The 20,190-nt window shown below is 40.0% G+C and overlaps 2 protein-coding genes across 3 annotated transcripts; one reads left to right on the top strand and one right to left on the bottom strand.

The window, feature by feature from the left end:
- The first annotated feature begins 1,734 nt into the window (after positions 1-1,734).
- On the top strand, positions 1,735-9,461 carry slc38a2 (solute carrier family 38 member 2). Its single transcript, XM_077709380.1, has 15 exons — positions 1,735-2,047; positions 3,335-3,458; positions 3,564-3,679; positions 4,649-4,722; positions 4,802-4,894; positions 5,074-5,146; positions 5,982-6,064; positions 6,160-6,218; positions 6,342-6,491; positions 6,582-6,661; positions 6,758-6,858; positions 7,853-7,977; positions 8,048-8,189; positions 8,303-8,400; positions 8,483-9,461. The coding sequence occupies exons 2-15, from the start codon at positions 3,336-3,338 to the stop codon at positions 8,588-8,590; spliced, it is 1,425 nt and encodes a 474-aa protein (XP_077565506.1). The 5' UTR covers positions 1,735-2,047; position 3,335; the 3' UTR covers positions 8,591-9,461.
- A 1,259-nt stretch (positions 9,462-10,720) lies between these two features.
- On the bottom strand, positions 10,721-20,190 carry scaf11 (SR-related CTD-associated factor 11). 2 transcript variants are annotated; one of them, XM_077709376.1, is made up of 15 exons: positions 20,014-20,190; positions 18,827-18,873; positions 18,595-18,743; positions 17,437-17,520; positions 17,240-17,319; positions 16,738-16,817; positions 16,619-16,656; positions 16,465-16,535; positions 15,945-16,064; positions 15,763-15,857; positions 13,042-15,087; positions 12,629-12,957; positions 11,945-12,097; positions 10,977-11,096; positions 10,721-10,896 (listed from the first exon to the last, which is right to left on the bottom strand). In XM_077709376.1, the coding sequence occupies exons 2-15, from the start codon at positions 18,843-18,845 to the stop codon at positions 10,801-10,803; spliced, it is 3,480 nt and encodes a 1,159-aa protein (XP_077565502.1). In that variant the 5' UTR covers positions 18,846-18,873; positions 20,014-20,190; the 3' UTR covers positions 10,721-10,800. The 2 variants fall into 2 exon arrangements, with proteins under 2 accessions (XP_077565502.1, XP_077565503.1); XM_077709377.1 differs by having other exon boundaries at positions 15,945-16,061.

Genomic DNA, 20,190 nt, shown 5'->3' with positions numbered 1-20,190 from the left:
ATATAGGTGAGAGGGTGCAGGTAATTACACCATGTTCTACTTTTTTGAGCCGATTTAGTTCTACTGGGTCACTATAACAAAGGCCTGTACAGAGCGAGACTTAATCAAAAATTGTTGGCGGCGAAGAAAAACCAAATCCGCTCGAAAAATGAATTGGTTTCATATCCACCAAACTTTAACTTTGCCTCATGACACATACACATTTGAGACAAGGATTAAAAAAAAGCATCACAGTATTGTATATGCAATGAAGATATATAGCATTAAAATAAAATCAAGAATAAAGAATTGTTATTGTTGATGACTTGGTCATGGAATTGCCTAGTCATCTGACTTTCTGTGACCAGATTATGTGTCACTTAACAAAGCAGTGAGGGAAACATATCAATAATGAATTGATGTTTGCCATCTTTTGCAACTGCACAATGAGAGGATTTGTAACAACATCCTCTATGGTATCAAAGTGGCGGCCCGGGGGCCAAATCTGGTCCGCCACATCATTTTGTGTGGCCCGAGAAAGTAAATCATGAGTGCAGACTTTCTGTTTTAGGATCAAATTAAAATGAAGAGTATAGATGTATATTACATTTCCTGACCCCCCCCCCCCCTTCTAAATCAATAACTGTAATTTTTATTCATTTTTTCTGTGTTTTTAGTTTAAAAATGTTGTAAAATAATATATTTTAAAAAGCTCTAATGCAGATAATTATAGATGTAGATTATATTTCCTTATTTTCCCCCTTTTAAATTAATAGTTGTAATTTTTAAATCATTTTTTCTGTGTTTTTAGTTCAAAAATCATTTTGTAAAATCTAAAAATATATAAAAATATTTTCTATTTTATACTTTAATATGGAACATAATTTAAAATATATTTTAATCATAATCATATTTTTTTATCTGTTTTAGATCTAGAAAAAATTGAATAGTTAGGGCTTTTGATCCAGTTCTTTTAATCCATTCATCAAAAAAAAATCTAAATATTATATTTAAAATAGTCCGGCCCACATGAAATGGAGTTGACGTTAATGCGTCCCGTGAACCAACCCGAGTCTGACACCCTTGACCTATGGAATTGCAATAAGCAGGTCAGAGTATATATTGCAAGATCATTTCAACATTATTCTTGGCAAATAGACACATGCAGTAAGTAGATCAGAACAAAACTAATTGTGCAATACGCAAATACAGGCAAACAACGATTCCTACTGTGTAAACTCAACCGACACCCGAGCCTAGCGAAGAGGACAAGCGAGTGTGTGAACCAGGATCAGGACGATGGCGGTCACATGACGACCCTTTGTGCGTAATCTCCTTCCGACTGGGAGGTCTCCTTTGAACGTCCACTCTCGTGGCCCAAATACCGAGTGACAGGCAGAGTGAATGACCTCTGGGGGACCTTTTTACCTTTACCGGGGAATAAAACCTCCATTAAAATGTCCAATTTTACTCATGGCCAATCCTGTTTTTCAAGATAGTTTACACACCCTCGTTGGATGAAACAGATAAAGAAAATTTTCTTTATGTTGCATTTTTAGTGCACTCCAGGATTTGTCCTTTCTCCCAAAAAAGGGGGAGGGTCTGGTGGTCGGAATGTGTTTGTACACAGAAACAACGTCACTATCTGTGTGTAAAATAGCTGCCTTGCCTCCCCCTTTCTTGCGAAACCCGTTGTCCCACCCACTCCTCCCAGTTACTGGCTGATGCAATGCTATATAAAGGGTGAGCTCAGTTCTACTCTTCGGTTTTTAGCGGAACGCTTATCCTCACTCTGTGCATTTTAGCATTTTTGGCCTCATTTTGGCGACATTTGTCCAGAAAAAAAATCCTCAGTTTTACAGTTTGTGTATTCTAATAATAAGTAAGTTGAATTTGTGTTTTTTTTTTCGCAAATTGGGTGGTGTTATTAATCCTTTCTTATATATACATAAACATTTTTTTTGAAAAATATTTACAAGGATTAGTCAACACTTGGAGTATTTTTTTTTTCTACTGGAAATTTGAAAAGGAATTTTACAGGAGTCCAGAATCATCACATTGTGACAAGGTAAGAATGCCGGCATGTCATGTTGTTAACGCGAAGAAACGCGGGTTGTAGAATAAGACTTCAATTGATTGCTTTGCTATAATTATTGATGAAGGAATAATGTTGTTGTTTGTTTGATTGTCATTTTCAAGTGAAATAAGAATAGCACCATTCAGTTATGTCTTACTGGGTCAGCTTCTGAACATATGCATTAATGATAAGGGATGCTGTGATGTTAGAATATATAATGACAAATGACAAAGACATGACCTCTATACGCACTTAATGTGTAGCATGTTTTTATTTTTTTATTTTAAAGAAGTATAATTAGAGTGCTATGTTGTATCATTGTCCAAATGGGTGGGTGGGGTGTTCTTGGGGGGTGGGGGGTGGTGGTGGTGGTGGTGGGGATGTTGGGGAGCGAGACGAAGGCCATGCCCATAAACGGACAACACGTGCCTTTGTTTCCATTGAAGCCGGTCATTTGACATAATGGGATTAAAATGATCTGGACACGCAATTTGTAGCCCACTTGGCTGAGTTTTGTATTTGTCATATTCTAGGAACTAAAGAGAATAATGTCTTTATTTTTTTCTTTTACATTGAATTTGTAAAATGTAGTGATCATCAGAGTTTAGGCCTGTTGTGTGTGTGTGTGTCTGTGTCTATGTATATGTCTATATATGTCTATAAATATATATATATAAATACACATAGATTATATTAATTATATATATATTATATATATATATATATAGATACAAATATATTATATTAATTATATATATATATTATATATATATAGATACAAATATATTATATTAATTATATATATATATTATATATATATATAGATACACATATTATATTAATTATATATTATACATATATAGATACACATATTATATTAATTATATATATATACTATATATATAGACACACATTATATTAATTATATATACATATATTATATATATATTTTTTTGTTGTTGTTGTTGTTCTTTTGTTTTTAATTATAACGCATTTGCGCAGTTTTGCGCAACATGTACACTGCGGTCTTTGGTTTTGCGGGTCTGTAGAAGGGCTGAGGTGATGACGGCTAGACCCAAATGCCGGTCTGGTATTTTTCCATTGCTGGTGCGTCAGCCTAGACGCCCCTCCCCTCGCTCGTCTTCCTCACCCCTCCCTTCCCCAATGAATCACATGACCCAGCATTGCGCGGGTTTTCTCCACCTTAAATATTGATTAATCCTTGGCCTGCAGTCCAGTTGAGAATTGCAATCGAATGAGTCATTTTGTCCAATCCAGAATGAAACAAACAGAGATGTCCAGTTTTTCTCGTGAGGACGACCACAGTCATTACCAAGATCCAGAGAGTGAAAATTTCCTCCCAGGAAAAAACCCAGGGAACACCAAGTATGACACAGAATATGTAAGACCACTTTTTCCTTCTTAAGTAATGGTTAAAAATAAGAATATGAATTTTCTCCTCACTAATATATGCTTTTTTTCTCATCTCCCACTTTGACTTTCACAGCATCAAGGCAATGCCTCCTTTGGCATGTCCGTCTTCAATTTGGGCAACGCCATTATGGGCAGTGGCATTTTGGGACTGTCCTACGCCATGGCCAACACTGGCATTGCACTATTTCTGTAAGAATAAACCTTTTGTAGTAAATACAAAATTATTACAATTGTTTTTTGTGGGTTTCAAAGTCCCTGCGCGGGGCACTCCAGGTACTCTTGCGCTAACAACTAGCATTCGAAGTAGATCAATGCTAATACGAGTTCCGCGCTAAAATGTTGTAAATAGGTGGAAAATATATGGAAATACAGTGCGGGGCCGTGTCTAATAATCGAATATAAAAGGGGGGGTTGCATCCATTAGTTTTCAAACACGGATTGGTGGTAATTTGAGTTTAAATGATCTAATTCAAAATAATCTGGTTGAGAGAATGTAATGAATCTTAAAGGCCGCAATTAAGCAGGTGCACTCGCCTGCTGCATAGGATTACGAAGACAAAATGGCTGATGCAACAGGATAATAAAGAGTTACTACTTGTACAAAGAAGTTTGCAAAATGCAGGACTTTTTCCAACTATGTCATTGTACAGTAGTTAACACATTGATTACATTTAACTTTTCCTCTTTGTTTTAATAACCTCAAGATTTTCATTATCCCTGAGTGTAACAGCATTATTTTTTTCCAAATATATTTTTGAGAGTCAGCTCTTGCTTTCTTATATAAACTAAACAAAAATAAAAATACAAAAGCACAGGTGGCTTAGTAGTTTAGAAAAAAAATGCTCTTAAAGTTCATCTTTACCAGGAAGATTGAAGTAGAATGAAAAGAACCATAACCATAAACTAACATTTGATACTAAAAACATTGTCAATTTAAAAAAAAAATGTATTCAGTTCAATGTCTTAGGCATCACAGGATTTTTTTTTAAATACATATATTACAAAGTATTTAACATTTGAATAAAATAGTATTAGGGCCGTTATAGATTTGTATTGCACTGCAAAACCATTATTTTTTTGTTTTAAATTTTTTTTTACGTAAAAATAAAGAAAACGCTCACAAATATTGTCATGCTAACTCTATTTTTACATTGACAGGATCCTACTTGTATCCGTGGCCCTTTTCTCCCTATACTCTGTGCATTTGCTACTGAAGACAGCCAATGAAGGAGGTGAGTCCACAATTAAAAAGGATCCCAAACAAGATATTTGATTGAGCCTGTTCTCATCCACACACAATTTCGCTTTCAGGTGCGCTGGTGTACGAGCAACTGGGCTATAAAGCTTTTGGACTACCTGGAAAACTGGCTGCTACCTGCTCCATCACCATGCAAAACATCGGAGGTGAGTGTATAGGAGCAGGAAGGAGGAAAAAAAAGGCTGGAACTTCCAGTCATAACTTGAGTCACATCGAACACGTGCCATGGAACCACACGGCAAATATTTGCACGTGTTATATATCTCGTGGGGTTCTCTCACGTGAAGGCTAAACTCATGGAAATCCAACATTTTTTTCATTTCAGCCATGTCCAGCTACCTCTACATCGTCAAGTACGAGCTGCCCATTGTCATTCAAGCTTTAAGTGGATCGAGCGAGTGAGTAAATTTTCCCATTGCATTTCTAAATATGCCCAAAATGATGTCATATTTAAGTGAAAAGACAAATTGCGTGCCTGTCAAGAAGACCAGGCGCACAGTTGAGTTGCAAGTAGTCCTTCAAAGAGGCCTTTTAGTCAGCGGCAGCTGGTGCCGCGTGGAAACAAGAGTGGCTCTACGTGGGAGTGAGCATGGGATTGGCTGGCTCGCCCACTCATTCCTGTACCGCAACCCTGCTTCTCTTAGCTCACCCAGCCACTAAGAGTGCTCCTTTGTTAGTGTTATTTTAAGAGACGTACTAGTATTACTCCCTCTAGTGGTAGGGAAAGAATCTAGTTCACTTGTGGAAAAGTGGCGGCCCGGGGGCCAAATATGGCTCGCTGCATCATTTTGTGTGGCCCGGGAAAGTAAATCATGAGTGCCGACTTTCTGTTTTAGGATCTAATTAAAATGAAGAGTATAGATGTATATCAAATTTCCTGATTTTTCACCTTTTAAATCAATAATTGTAATTTTTTTAAGCATTTTTTTCAGTTTTTAGTTCAAAAATCATTTTGTAAAATCTAAAAATATATTTTAAAAAAGCTAAAATAAACAGTGTTTTCAATCTATAAAAAACTGAATATTCAGGGATTTTAATCCAGTTCTTTTAATTCATTTATTTAAAAAAAAAAAATCTAAATATTATATCTAAAATGGTCCGGCCCACATGAAATCAAGTTGACGTTAAAACGACCAGCAAACCAACCAGATTTAGTTGTATTTCACTTTTTTTGTCCGAATCTTTTCAATAACATTGTCTGATGAAATTCTATCTTTTCATTGTGTTTTGCAGTGTATGGTACACTAACGGAGACTACCTGGTGTTGATTGTGTCCCTCATCGTTATTCTGCCGCTATCGCTGCTCAAGAATTTAGGTGAGTCTGACTCATGTCTTAAACAAACCCAAAAAAGATTTACACACTTGTTGTTGTTTTTTTTTAAATGCTACTGTGCTTACTCTACTCATTAGGTTACCTGGGTTATACCAGCGGCCTGTCACTCCTCTGCATGGTCTTCTTCCTGATTGTGGTGAGTAGAAAAGGCGCCGTTTCCACATTCCACAAATGCCAAGTCTTGAGTTTACAACCTAGAAGGACAGAATTAAACATTTTGATGAGTCATAAATAAATATCTGACTTCTTCTTCTTGCAGGTCATCATCAAGAAGTTCCAAATTCCATGCCCGCTTCCAGACGTCCACGCCGTGAACGAAACATTTAGCAAAGTCCACGAATCCACCGTGTCAATCAACAACGAAACCGTTGATGAATGCACGCCCAAATATTTTGTCTTTAACTCACAGGTAAAAAAATAAAAATAAAAATAAATAAGAAACCCTCCAAAACAAAGGATAAATCACCCAATTTTAAATGTTTTGCTCTCTAATTCGTAGACTGTTTACGCCGTTCCCATCCTGACCTTTGCCTTCGTCTGCCACCCGGCTATCCTACCCATGTACGAGGAGCTCAAAAGGTATTTTCCTTAAGAGAAGCACAGCCAGCCATACTGGTGGCTTTGTTCTTCTTCTTTATCGACATTTATTTGAAATCTTCCCCTTTTTGCACATAGCCGTTCCATGAAAAGAATGCAAAGAGTCGCCAACGTATCCTTCCTGTCCATGTTCGTCATGTACTTCCTGGCTGCTCTCTTCGGATATCTGACCTTTAACGGTGAGTTGATCACGACTGCGAGCAGCCGATTATTATTATTATTTTTTTATTGTGACAATTTACAGGTTAGTACTTCTCGTCAGGTCTAGTTTTAAAGTCATTAGTGTCAAAGTAAATACAATTTCAAGGGAGTTGCCTGTACAACCTCAAAAGTCCTTAGGCTGTGTTTTGTTATGTAAGATTGGGGAAAAACGCCACCTGATGCCAACATACCTGAGTGTTATTTGTTGTTCCTGTTCAAAATGGAGAAAGGTGGTGTATATGCATTCTAGCTGGTTACGCAAGATTGTCACAGGTGTCTGCAATTACAATTTCAGATGTTGCTGCATGTACTATGACAGTGTCGCTAGCTTTTTGCAAATCAGTATTGCCTGCTAATATATATACTCATATACCATAGAGCACATATATTAGCAGGCAATACTGATTTGCAAAAGGCTAGCGATACTGTTGTAGTACATGCAGCAACAGCTGAAATTCTATTTGCAGACACCTGTAAAAATCTTGTGTGAATTGACAGAGTTTACTCAGATGTGTCAAAGTGGCGGCCCGGGGGCCAAATATGGCCCGCCGCATCATTTTGTGTGGCCCGGGAAAGTCAATCATGAGTGTTTTAACTTTTTGTTTTAGGATCAAATTGAAATGAAGAGTATAGATGTATATTAAATTTCCTGATTTTCCCCCTTTTTAAATCAATAATTGTCATTTTTTAATCCATTTTTTCAGGTTTTTAGTTCAAAAATCATATTTTAAATCTAAAAAAATACTAAATAGCTCAAATAAACATTGTTTTATATCTATAGAAATGAATATTCAGGGTTTTTAATCCAGTTCTTTTAATCCGTTGATAAAAAAATCTAAATATTATATCTAAAATGGTCCGGCCCACATGAAACCGAGTTGACGTTAATGTGTCCCGCGAACCAACCCGAGTCTGACACCCTTGCTATAGAGTCTGAACTCAAGGATTAATCCACTACTTTTGAATTTGCAGTGAACGTGGAGTCCGAGCTACTGCACACCTACTCCAGAATCGACCAGGACGACCTCGTCCTGCTGGTTGTCCGCATTGCCGTGCTCACCGCCGTCACCCTGACCGTGCCCGTGGTGCTTTTTCCCGTAAGTGGCGGCAAAAGTAACGACGCCATTTTTGGACTCCCCCTCTTAACTAACACACCTCCTCTTTCAGATCCGTACGTCCATCAATCAGATCCTGTGCGTCTCCAACTTCAGCTGGATCCGCCACACCATCATCACGGTGGCACTACTGGTCGGCACCAACATCTTGGTCATCTTCGTGCCAAGCATTCGGGACATCTTTGGCTTTATCGGTGATTTTTTTTGTCTTTTTGCTTGTTTGTAATGAGATACAGTATTTGTTCCTAACAAGCATGATCCAGGGCACTAAAAATGTTCCTAAATCCCAACTTTCTTGCTCATACAGGTGCATCTGCTGCCGCCATGCTCATTTTCATCCTTCCCTCTGCTTTCTACATCAAACTAGTCAAGAAAGAGTCGATGAGGTCCTTTCAGAAGATTGGGGTAGGTTGGCATCACTTCTTTTCTTTTTGGAAAAGTTAAGCAAAGGCAAATAAACTCAAGTGTATTTTTTGGTCGTCTTCAGGCCACCATCTTCCTAATCATCGGCTTCGTGGTCATGATTGGTAGCATGACCCTGATTATCCTGGACTGGGTCCACAATGCTACCAAGGTGGTTCCCGATGGTCACTAAAGGAACCGACGCAGAACCAAATTTCAAAGCCAAGATCCTTGGATTGACTGAGAAGCAGATTAAGCCGTTCCAAAAGAATGTACACCAACTTGTACAGTTACTTCGTTTCACCCAAAGAAGCGTTTTGTTCTAACGCTTTTTTTTTTTTTTTTATATATATTGGGGTTTGTATTTACCTTTGTGTCGGTCGGTTGGTTGGTTAGCCTTCATGTCTTTGTTTTTGTAGTTAGGAATGTTAAAAAAATGGACATGAATGACATTTAAGTTTCAAAACGTTAGAAAAAAAACAAAAAAAAAACAGTTCACCGCTGACACTCAGGTACATTTTTTTTCCCTCTTTTTGTTTTTTGCATGAGTGCGCCTGGCAAAAAGGTGCAAAACTGAAGATCCGCAGGAGTAATGGACTTTTGCGTGGATATTTGTGTTTTTTTTTGTTTGCCAAATAAATACAGTACCAGTTAGTTAGACACATTTGCAAACTGTACTGGAAAGCACTTATTGTTCAGCACACTGGTGGAAAAGCCGGCCGGATGGACGGACGAGGGGTCCTACAACACCACAAATCCAGTATTTGCCACTTTTCCTCGCTCACAAAAAAAAAAACGGGGGGAAGAAGACAAAACCTGCCCTTTTCTAACCAACACTGGGAGCTACAAAGCAACTCACAGGACTATATATATATAAAAAAACATAACTGGACCTGCTGATGTTCTAGTAGTGTGCACATGTCTGGGAAGAGGAGGCCCAAAATGGTGTTTTTCTTTCTGGGAGAGAGCTTGAAATTTGACCGCATGAAGTGGTCGCAAAAAAACGCCTGTTGTATCATTATCAAACGTGTCATGCTAACAAATTAACACCCCAATAGAAAACACAACAAAAAATAGTATTTTGCACGTTGTGCTTCCAAACACTAACAACACCAAACTCTTTGAACAACATCTATTTAAGGAAGACCGTCAAAATAGAAGTAATTTAACCTATTTTATTATATTTATATGATACTCGGTGTGTATATATATGTATATATATTGTGTTTAACTGTATATACGCGTTTTTTTAATGCATTACGGCTCTAAAACATACCCACGCTGGGGAATTTGTTATCGCTGTGCTCGGCAAAGTCAAAAGCTTCAACTGACTGAAAATGTTTTACCGTTGAGTTAGTTTGTGCGAGTTCTGTTACATGTCGAGTCCACTGGAAGTGGAAAAGCTGTTTTGAACCCTCTTTTTTTTACGCCAAAGTCTGTCAACAATCCACAAAGGCTTTACGGGCAAAAAGGGTTCTGCCCACCAGCGTTACATACTTGTTTCAATGAAACACCGTGTACAAACTGTAATTAATGTGCAATTAAATTCAAAGATACTATAAAACAAGCTGTCTTGGTTGTCATTTTCTATTTAAAGTTCCGGGTTTATGGGCGATACCATTATGCGACAAATCAGTATTGGTATTTCTTAATCGTATACAGTAATGGGCGTACGTATGGTGTAACACTGCCCCCTACTGGTTATCCCGTATATTGAAATGAATTGGGCGTCTATTACTGTAGAGATGGTAAAAAGTCAAGTTAAGTCTGAGAGTATAAAACCAACTACTATCTTGTATAGTCAAGTTAAACTCAAGAACCAATCAGGAAGCAGCTACTTTATTTCACTACTCTCTGGGTACTTTGCACAGTTCACTTTGTTGATTTGACATTCCCTCCACATTCAGGTTGACTTTCTTTAACCTATATTATTAGACAGGCCCTCAACCAATTAGGGGTGCCCTTATCACAATCTCAGGGCTCATCTTTTTTTTTTTTTGAAATCTAAAATATGATAGAATTTTGATATAAAAGAATAATTTGGACTGGGCTTTGCCACCAGGATTCCAGAGTAAGGGGTAGTAATTGAAACTGTGTCAACCATTAGATTCTCATGAGGATAATAGCAGATGTGATATTGCGTATTTTTACTTCTTACAGTAGTTCTGCAGGCCACCATCTATGCAAAATAAAGGGCTCTTGGATTACAACATTTGATTGCGTTATTTTTTTCTAACAAAATATGAAAAATCTATAGAAAACAATCTATATAGTTCGATAAAAGGTTGAGATATCAAAAAAGAAATGGCTCTCTTTCTCTCTCTCTCTCTCTCTCTCTCTCTGTCATAGTGACGTTGGGGGAGCTCAATTCCAGCAAAAGGGGGAAATTGCACTTGAGCCACTTCACTTTTTGCGTGCGTGCTTGTATTTGTCCACGTAGGCCTTCACCAGGTTGGCCACCTTACTTGTATTCACCTCACCACTCTTGCTGTGACAAATCTAAGGAACAAAAAACAAAAATATCCATGAAATGACAGCAAAATTTAAAAGAAAAATGAAAATAAATGATTTATGCTCACCTTCTCTACTGCTTTGCGGACTATCTCCTTATACTCCTCCTTTGTGATTTCCTTCTTTTGGTAAAAAGGTTTGATCGCCGTCCTCACTTCATCTATAGCTTTCTCTTGGATCTGTTGTTTCTTAAGCAAAAAAGGATAAACGATAAGATTATGGGAAGTAAGAATATCTCTCAATATCTCTCTTTTTTCCCAAGATGGCGCCGTTTAAGCAGGAGCCAGTGGCAGTAGTTCTGTACACTCTTATGTTTTTCATGTTTTACAGCCTTTCTATCTTTTTTTAAATGAGATTTTACTATTTCTTAATCGTTCCTTTTTACTTTACTTTGTACTTTATACTTTTGATGGAAGAGCTGTCGGCGTTCACCAGCAATGGAGTCGAGGGGCTCTATTCTGCTACTGTTTTCTTCAGCTTTAGACTACTAAGGAGCTTTGCGGATAAACTTGGAAGAGATTTTTTTAAGAGAATAAAAGCCTTACTATACATGGTCATATTTTAATTAAAAAAGCCTTACTAAATGTGGTTGGGCTTTTTCAAGTAAAAAAAAGCCTTACTAGACATGGTCATTTCTGTTTATGGATAAAAGCCTTACTCTATATGGTCATTTTTTAATTTAAAAAGCTTTACTAAATGTGGTTGGGTTTTTTTGAAGTAAAAAAAGCCTTACTATACATGGTTATTTCTGTTTATGAATAAATGCCTTACTATACGTGGTCATTTTTTAAATTAAAATAATCCTTACTATACATGGTCATTTTTTAATAAATAAATCCTCATTTTTAGGTTACAAAAAAGCCATAACCCTTAAGTTTTGATGATTCCATTTACTTTGATTTGCTTTGTACTTGGTGCTTTTTGCTTTGCAGTTCTGTCTGATCACTCTCTTGCTACTGACCACAATGTAATTTCCCAAATACGGAATGACTAAAGTTATCCAATCCAAAGTGGACCACGCTGTTGTCTCCATTACCTTTTCTTTTTTGGAGCTATCCGCTTGAACTTTGTAATGCTGAGCTGGCGTCGTTGATGAAGGCAGCGTCGCCGGGTTGATCGCTTGCTGGCCAATTCTACTCAGAGTCGGGGTCACCACCGCTTTGCCCAGAGCCGCCGCGGTGCTCGCCATCTGGGACAAGAGGCGTAAATTTGGTTTACTTTGCAGGCTGCATTCTAATTTTACTTCTATTAAACTCATTTTATTACTATTAAACCACTAGTTATGTGTTACTTTGTTAAAAGATGGCGAATTAGAAGAAATAAAACATTATTCCAATCCAATATCCTGTTTTTGGTGGGGTTTTTTCCAGAGGGTTGGAATGAATTAGTTTGTTTTTAATTCATTTCAATGGGGAAACGTTCGGTCGAGTTACGAAAAGCACGACATACGATCTCAGTCCCGGAACGGATTACCGTATTTTCACGATTATAAGGCGCACTTAAAAGTCTTACAATTTTCTCCAAAATAGACAGTGCGCCTTATAATACAGTGCGCCTTATATATGGAAAAAATGCCATTCATTGAGGGTGCGTCTTATAATGCGGTGCGCCTTATAATCGTGAAAATACAGTAATATCGTATGTCGAGGTACCACTGTGCATTTCAAAGTGAAGGGAATATGGGTAAGTGGTACTCTTTCTCTGGCATGGTCATACATACCCGTGTCGTTTGGCCATCAGGCTGAGTCGCCGCCACCATCTGGCCTCCTTGCTGCATGGGAGGGGGTGGCGGTGGAGGAGGCGGCAGCCCCTGGGCAGGCGCCCGCAGTGGCGGGACGGCCGAGTGGAGGTGCACAGGAATGGGAGGAGCCACGGCGTATGGCGCTGTGGGCTGTAAAGTCGTCGGCGGGGGTGCACGGGGCCCCTGCGGGGGGAAGTGATGATGTAGGACGTTCAACTGTGGTGGTGGTGGAGGGAGCATCGTGGTCAGCACCGGTGCCGGAGCGTTGCCGGGCAAGGTCGGAGTGGTGCCTTCGCTCTTGGCAGCATCTAAAAATGATGGGGACACCATTAGGCATTCATTTGGCAAAAATAAATATGGGAAATAAGGGTATTTTTTTATTTGTACACTACCTGTGGGAGGCTGCTGCTCTTCTTCGGATCGGTTCCAAGCTCCGGCTCCGCCCCTTTCTCTTTTGGAGTAATAATCTTGAACATCGGCGGGAAGCGTTCTCCGCACCGCCCAGCTGGATGCCGATGACCAACCCGAACGGTCCAGCGCGGAGTCGCCGCCGTCCGAGTCCGGCTTCCTGCGAGCGCCGCCGCGGTTTTCGTTAAAGCGGCTGTAAGCGTCATTGCCCGTCCCCGAGTGGTTCCAAGGTGGTCTGCGGTTGTTGTTGTTGTTGTCGTCGTCCTGCTGGTGGTGTCGGAAGCCGCCCGCCCGGCCGGCTGTGCGTCCTCGCTCGTAGCCGCCGCGTCCTCTCGGCCCGCGATCTTCCCAGCGGGGGGCGGAGTCCCAGTTCCTGGCCTCGCTTTCACCACGAGTTTTTTCCGTGACCCAGTCGGGATTCTCCGACCAGCCTTTGTGTTCCGGCGACGTTTCAGCGGGGACGCCGTTTTCAAAGCGAGCGGCGGCGCCTCCTCCTCCGCGATAGCGTCGTCCTTCGGCTCTTCGAGCGCCCCCACGCTCGTTCCCCCGAGGGGAGCGATCTCTGGAAGGCGGGCGCTGGGGGCTATATCCTCGTCTGTACGATCTGGTCCTGGACGGGGAACGCGACCTTGATTTGGAGCGAGTACCGGAGCGTCTCCGAGCACGCTCCCTCCTACCCGAGTCTCGTTGGCGTTCTCTTTCTCTACTGCGAGCGCGAGAACAGCGTGAAGACGGCGGGCTGCCGGCGCGCTCTCTGGACCGCGATCGGGAACGAGAACGGGAGCGCCTGGACGTCTCTCGCCCGGACTCCCTTTTGGGCGACCAAGACGAAGTCGGGGAATGGAAACGAGAGCGGCGTTGTCGGCCGTTCTTCCTCTCGTGGTTGGGATCCCTTGGCCCTCCATCTTTGGGAGGCTCGTTGTCCCCGACGGCGGTGGGCGTTTCCGCGCTGGCCTCGCTTACGGGTGAACTCCGGTCCACGTGGAGGACATTAACATCATCTTTGGGTAGAGCATGGTCGTTAGCGACGTCTCCCGACGCCGCCCCTCTTTCGGATGCTTTTGCTTCTTGGTCGGGCATCTTCTCTTTTGAGAGTTCAGGACAAGGAGAGGAGAGCGTTGGGCTTTGGTTCGATTCTGTGGGCACATGTCGCCACACTTTTCCATCGTGTTTGTCGCCAGTCTCCGTTTTCTCACTCGATTCAATGGCATTGTCGTCCTCGGTTGAAATGAGCTGGTCTGAAGTGCCGTCCGGTTCCGATTGTGGTGACGTAGACATCTTTTGGTGGTCTCCGGTTGAAATTGACCAGATGGGAGGTTCTTCTTCTTGTGGAAGAGGTTTGTCGTCAGGGCTTTTTGGAGGAGAATCCGAAGGACAAGAGTGACGGCTATCGTCGTCATCGTCGGGTTCCGGTCGTTCAGTTTGTTCGTTGGATTTTTTTGCCACTAGTGTGTCATTAATGTCCCGTTCCAGATTATTGTTGAAAAAATCCTCCTCTTCTTGGTCATCAGGTGAATTGACGTCTTTGGGGTCTGTATTAAGACTTCCTTCTGCGTCAGAGGCCCCATCAGAGGTTTTCGCCTCACTATTACTTCCCTCTTTCTCCTCCTCGTCTTCCTCCTCATCAGGGTCGTCAACGTCATCGCCATCTTCGTTCTCGCTCTCCGACGGGCTATCGACGAATTCCGATGATGGCTTTTTTCTCTGGATTTTCCTCTTCCCGCCAGCTTTCCGGTTTGTTACCCGTTTGCCTTTTCTTTTGACCGGTACCCGAGATGTCGAGCTTTTGGGTTTTGAGGTCTGCTGGTTGGAGGACGAATCCGAGTCAGACGCGCTCCCGGACTGGGATGGCGCCGGCGACGATGACGGGTCGGACGCGGGAGGATCCCTTTGGGATTTAGCGTTGCGTCCCAATCGTTGGGATGGGAGGGATTCGGCTTTTTTGCTGGGAGATTCAGTATTTGAGGCTCGTCCACCCCGCTTTTCACCTCCTTTAGGACATGTAATGGCGCAGACGACACCCTGGAAAACTGCAATGTAAAAATAGGACAACTTTTATCATCAAATCAAGTTAGAGTTAGGTTATGTTCCGATTGCTTGTTCATAAGTTGAAAGTGTTCATAAGTTGAAAGTGTTCATAAGTTGAAAGTGTTCATAAGTTGAAAGTGTTCATAAGTTGAAAGTGTTCATAAGTTGAATCAGTGCTATATTTTGTATTATAATTTATGTTTAAGGCCTTTTTAAGTATTTTGAAGGTCTGTATAAGTGCATGTGTATGTTTAAGACTAATATAAGTAACCAGCATTGGTTTGTACTGAAAAAAATATATAAAATGGAGAGAATACATACAGTACTGTATACATACATTAGAGAGATTTACTAGAAACTGGCTGAAAGAAGCTATATAATGACGATTGCACAGTTTTCTTCCTTTTTTCATCATAAATGATGCGGTAGCACTGTATGGCATCATTCAATTGATTTGTAGCCTTTGTGCAACGTTTAATATTTGGGTCCTTCTTACTACTCGGAGAAAGGTGCGCAATACAAAATCCAACTTACGAACATTCTTCGACATGAACGCAATTTGAAGACATGTTCGTATATACCGTTTGTTCATAAGTTGAATGTTCGTAAGTAGGGGAGCGTCTGTATTTACCATAAAATCAAAATGTAATGAAACATTAATAAGAGTGAGGACTCACTAAAATGATCAGGCCCAAATGAAGGCGTGGAGGTCATCGTAGATGAACGAAGTCCAAATGTAAATGGCCTATGGTTGTCATTAAGAGGCACGAACCTGCAGGGAATGTTATCAATTGTAAACAGACACTGAAAAAACATTATGCATATGTCAAGAGAAAGACAAGGAAGAAAAAGTTTTTACCTTGAGATTCCATTTGCAGTAATTGGAGCAGCCAGGGACAACCATGGGCATTCTTGTACCTGAAGTTTGCATTTTTTTGTTTCATTGAATGCATCCTTGTTAAACAACATGGGTTGCCTACTGGGACAGAATGATAACGTCACAAGTCAGATATGCTTAGCACTAAATTTGATGTATTTTGTAATGAAGATATGCTTGTATTTTCCCAACTACAAAGACAAACTGACCCTTCTGAATTGTTTATTCTTTGGCCGGTGTGAATTTTAGCCGGAAAAATACAGTACAGTGGTACCTCGACCTATGATCAGCTCTACCTAGCAAATTAGAAGAAATAAAACATTTTTTTCCAATCCAATACCCTGTTTTTGGTGTTCTTTTCAGAAGGTTGGAACAAATTAATTAGTTTTAATTCATTTCAATAGGGAAACGTTCGCTTTACAAAAAGCTCGACATACGATCTCAGTCCCGGAACGGATTAAGATCGTATGTCGAGGTACCACTGTACTTAAAACTGACTTACACTTCTTGAGTTGCTGTAGTTGATGAGAGTAAAATAGATGAGGACCAAGGACAGCAATCTGCTCCTTTAATCTAGAAAAAAATCATGTTTATTTCATTTAGAAGAGGTGAAAGGCAACAACAACAACAAAAATCAGTGAAAATCAAAATCCCACCTTTTTACGGTTTACAGAAAACGAGTCATCATCGTTACCTAGTAAAGAAATTGACAGATTAGAGACAGAAAGGAAATCAAGTTTGATATAAATGCAAAAAATGAAGGATACTAACTTACATTTACGCACAAGTCCTTTAGTTTTAGAATGGTCCATCTTCTGTACTCTTTGCTGTCTGGACCTTTTTTGAAATTTGCTTCTTTGGGAGGAAAATCCAAAACTTTTTAAAAAAAGTGTTCAACTTGGTATTAAATCATTGTACAGTGTTCCCTCGGTTATCGCGGTTAATGAGGACCGGGACCACCCGCGATAAGTGAATTTCCGCAAAGTAGGGATTCCCCTTCAAAAATGCTTAATTGGAATTTAATTTAAAAAAAAAAAATCTATTTTTTTTTAAATTATTTTTTTTTATTTTTTTACGCCCCTGTATACAGTACACCATATAGAATACGTGTAGAAAGAGGGAAATTCATGTTATAACAAAAAAACCTGTAAAATATGTTGTTTCAATGTAATATTTGTATTTTTTTAAATTATTTTTTCCCCAAAAAATCCACCGTAGCTAAACCGCGAAGTAGCGAGGGAACACTGTATTACTAAAGTTTGAATAGATATTCATACTTGAGAGGCACTCTATTTTTGGCATCTCTACAGCCGCAATTGTCCGCTTCTGTTTCCGCCACTCGTCTCCTCACTGGAACCTTTTTGTTGGCAGGAAAATAGATTTTCAACCAACACATTGGATCCGTTTTGAACTCACTTGTCACACATGCCTCAAAAGTAGTAAGAAATAGAATTGCAACGGTGTAAGAACAGACCTGAACGCATCGCAGGCTTCGGTCCCATCTGTGAACGTTCCTAAATGGCCGTCTGTCCACTGGACAAGAAGGTACTACCTGCAACTATTGAGGTCGAGTTAGGGTTGTTGTTTTTTTTTTCCGCACCATTTTGTTTGCCCAGGGAAAGTAAATCATGAGTGCCGACTTTCTGTTTTAGGATCAAATTAAAATGAAGAGTATACAGATGCTCCTCTACTTACGAACGAGTTACGTTTTGAGCGATTGTTCATAAGTTGAATTTGTTCATAAGTTGATTCAGTGCTATATTTTGAATTGTAATTCATGTTTAAGGCCTATATAAGTATATTGAAGGTTTATATAAGTGCATGTGTATGTTGAAGGCCTATATAAGTATATTGAAGGTTTATATAAGTGCATGTGTATGTTTAAGGCTTGTATAAGTAACCAGCATTGGTTTGTACTGAAAAAAACATTTAATAAAATGGAGAGAATACATACATTACTGTATACATGCATTAGAGAGAGAGAGAGAGATTTACTAGAAACTGGCCGAAAGAAGCTAACTAATGATGATTGCAGTTTTCTTCTATTTTTCATCATAAATTATATGTTAGCACTGTATGGCATCATTCAATTGATTTGCAACCTTTGTGCAACGTTCAATATTGGGTCCTTCTTTCTGTTTATAAATGGTACTGACGGTGGAACGATTCAAGTTGTATGCCTGTGCATTGCTCACCACTTTCTCACGTGCATCAAGCATTTTTCGACATAAACGCACTACGCAGACATGTTTGTATGCACTTGTTTGTTCGTAACTCGAATGTTCGTAAGTAGGGGAGCGTCTGTAGATATTAAATTTCCTGATTTTCCCCCTTTTACATCAATCACTGTAATTTTTTAATCCATTTTTTCTGTTTTTAGTTCAAAAATCATTTTGTAAAATCTAAAAAATGTATTAAAAAAGCTCAAATAAACACTGTTTTAGATCTATAAAAAACGGAATATTCAGGGCTTTTAATCCAGTTCTTTTAATCCATTTATATATAAAAAAAATCTAAATATTATATCTAAAATGGTCCGGCCCATGTGAAATCAAGTTGACATTAAAGTGGCCCGCGAACCAACCCGAGTCTGACACTCTTGTTTGGTAAAGTAACAACAACACCGCCTCACCTCTGCCCACATGAGCAAGCATCCGAGGCAGAAGACATGACAGCAGCTGTCCGGCATGGCCAGCTCTCCTTCGGCCGGGACCCCCAAGCAGATGGGACATCGTTCCGCCTCTTCGGCATCGCTCCCGTCAGATGGTGGCCCCTGGCCACCTACATGGGACCGCAATATGATGACGACATTATAATGCACCGTAGGTAACGTGTCACTGGCAAGTGTGTGTGTGGAGACTCACCGCCATCGGCTCCAGTCATGTCCAGCCCTGAGCTGTCCCAATCACCGCTACAAAAAAAACATTATTACTCATTATTGACTCTTAAAAAAAAAATATATACCGTATTTTCCCGACTATAAGGCGCACCCTCAATGAATTACATTTTTTCCATATATAAGGCGCACTGTGTTATAAGGCGCACTGCATTATAAGGCGCACTGAATTATAAGGCGCACTGTCTATTTTGGAGAAAATTTAAGACTTTTAAGTGCGCCTTATAGTCGTGAAAATACGGTAACTGCTATTGACTGCCAGGTATGAAGCACTCACTACACAGACACCTCTAGAGCCAGCCATTGTTGATGTTTTACATTTTTTGTATAAAATCTTGCAGTGGGGGAGGAGCTATATGATGGAAGATTTTGCAAACTAGGATGGCATCTGCATATTTAACAGTATTGTTTCAGTTCAGGCGTTTGTGTTTTTTTTGTCCCACAGTGGTGGTTTTTCGTTTTTCTTCTGTTTTTTCCATATATAAGGCGCACTGGATTATAAGGCGCACTGTCTATTTTGGAGAAAATTTAAGACTTTTAAGTATGCTTTATAATCGTGAAAATACGGTATATATACTTTGGACACTATTTGACCAAACCACATACAAATTATTTTTGTATTCAACAAGCTTTACAATGATATGATAGCAGCAATTTGAAATTCATTCATTTTCTTAACCACTTATCCTCCTCACAAGGGTCGCAGGGGGTGCCGGAGCCTATCCCAACCAACTACGGCCACTAGGCGGGGTATACCCTGAATCGGTGGGCAGCCAATCGCAGGGCACACAGAGACAAACAAATAAACTCCTGTAGTTAGGTTCGATTAAGAGGTTCAAGTGGAAAAAGTGAAATGATTCATTGATTGTTATTACTTGGCACGTGAGCTAATGCAAGTAGAACCCTCAAAATAGCAACCAAATAGCTTCGTGGCTTCTGCTAAATTAGCACAGTGATCAAACCCTAGCTAAAGATATTATAGTGCCACACGATGGAGTTAAGATCGGTTAACTCATCGCACACTTAGTTTTTACCCCATGGGACTAACTAACTAGCGGTTTTGTGAGATAGCGACACAACACCTGCTTAACGTCGTTAAAACGGGCTAACGCGTTAAGGCCAGTTAGGAAAAACATGCCATATTAGCTTGCTCACCTTTAAAGTGCTCCCGTGCCTTTTTTTGACGCCCCGGTACGCTTTATAGGTCCAGATGAATATTTTGTCCTCTCAATCAAATGCTAACAAACCGCTAAGCTAAGTTTACAATGACGGTGGTTGTTGTTTTGGAGTCAAAAAAAAAAAAAAAAAAAAAGAGCTGAGATTTCAATTCTC

Source organism: Stigmatopora nigra, chromosome 23 (assembly GCF_051989575.1).
Source record: "Stigmatopora nigra isolate UIUO_SnigA chromosome 23, RoL_Snig_1.1, whole genome shotgun sequence".
In the NCBI taxonomy this organism is placed as follows: Eukaryota; Metazoa; Chordata; class Actinopteri; order Syngnathiformes; family Syngnathidae; genus Stigmatopora; species Stigmatopora nigra.
This window is presented reverse-complemented; position numbering and strand designations above follow the sequence as displayed.

Bases quoted from the DNA above. Each gene is read 5' to 3' on its own strand.
- scaf11 (XM_077709376.1), bottom strand. The intron at 16,657-16,737 runs GTAAGTTAGTAT...TTTCTTTACTAG, and splicing joins TAAAGGACTTGTGCGTAAAT to GTAACGATGATGACTCGTTT. The intron at 15,088-15,762 runs GTGAGTCCTCAC...TTTACATTGCAG, and splicing joins ATTTGGGCCTGATCATTTTA to TTTTCCAGGGTGTCGTCTGC.
- slc38a2 (XM_077709380.1), top strand. From the start codon at position 3,336: ATGAAACAAACAGAGATGTCCAGTTTTTCTCGTGAGGACGACCACAGT. The intron at 6,859-7,852 runs GTGAGTTGATCA...TTGAATTTGCAG, and splicing joins CGGATATCTGACCTTTAACG to TGAACGTGGAGTCCGAGCTA. The intron at 8,401-8,482 runs GTAGGTTGGCAT...GGTCGTCTTCAG, and splicing joins GGTCCTTTCAGAAGATTGGG to GCCACCATCTTCCTAATCAT.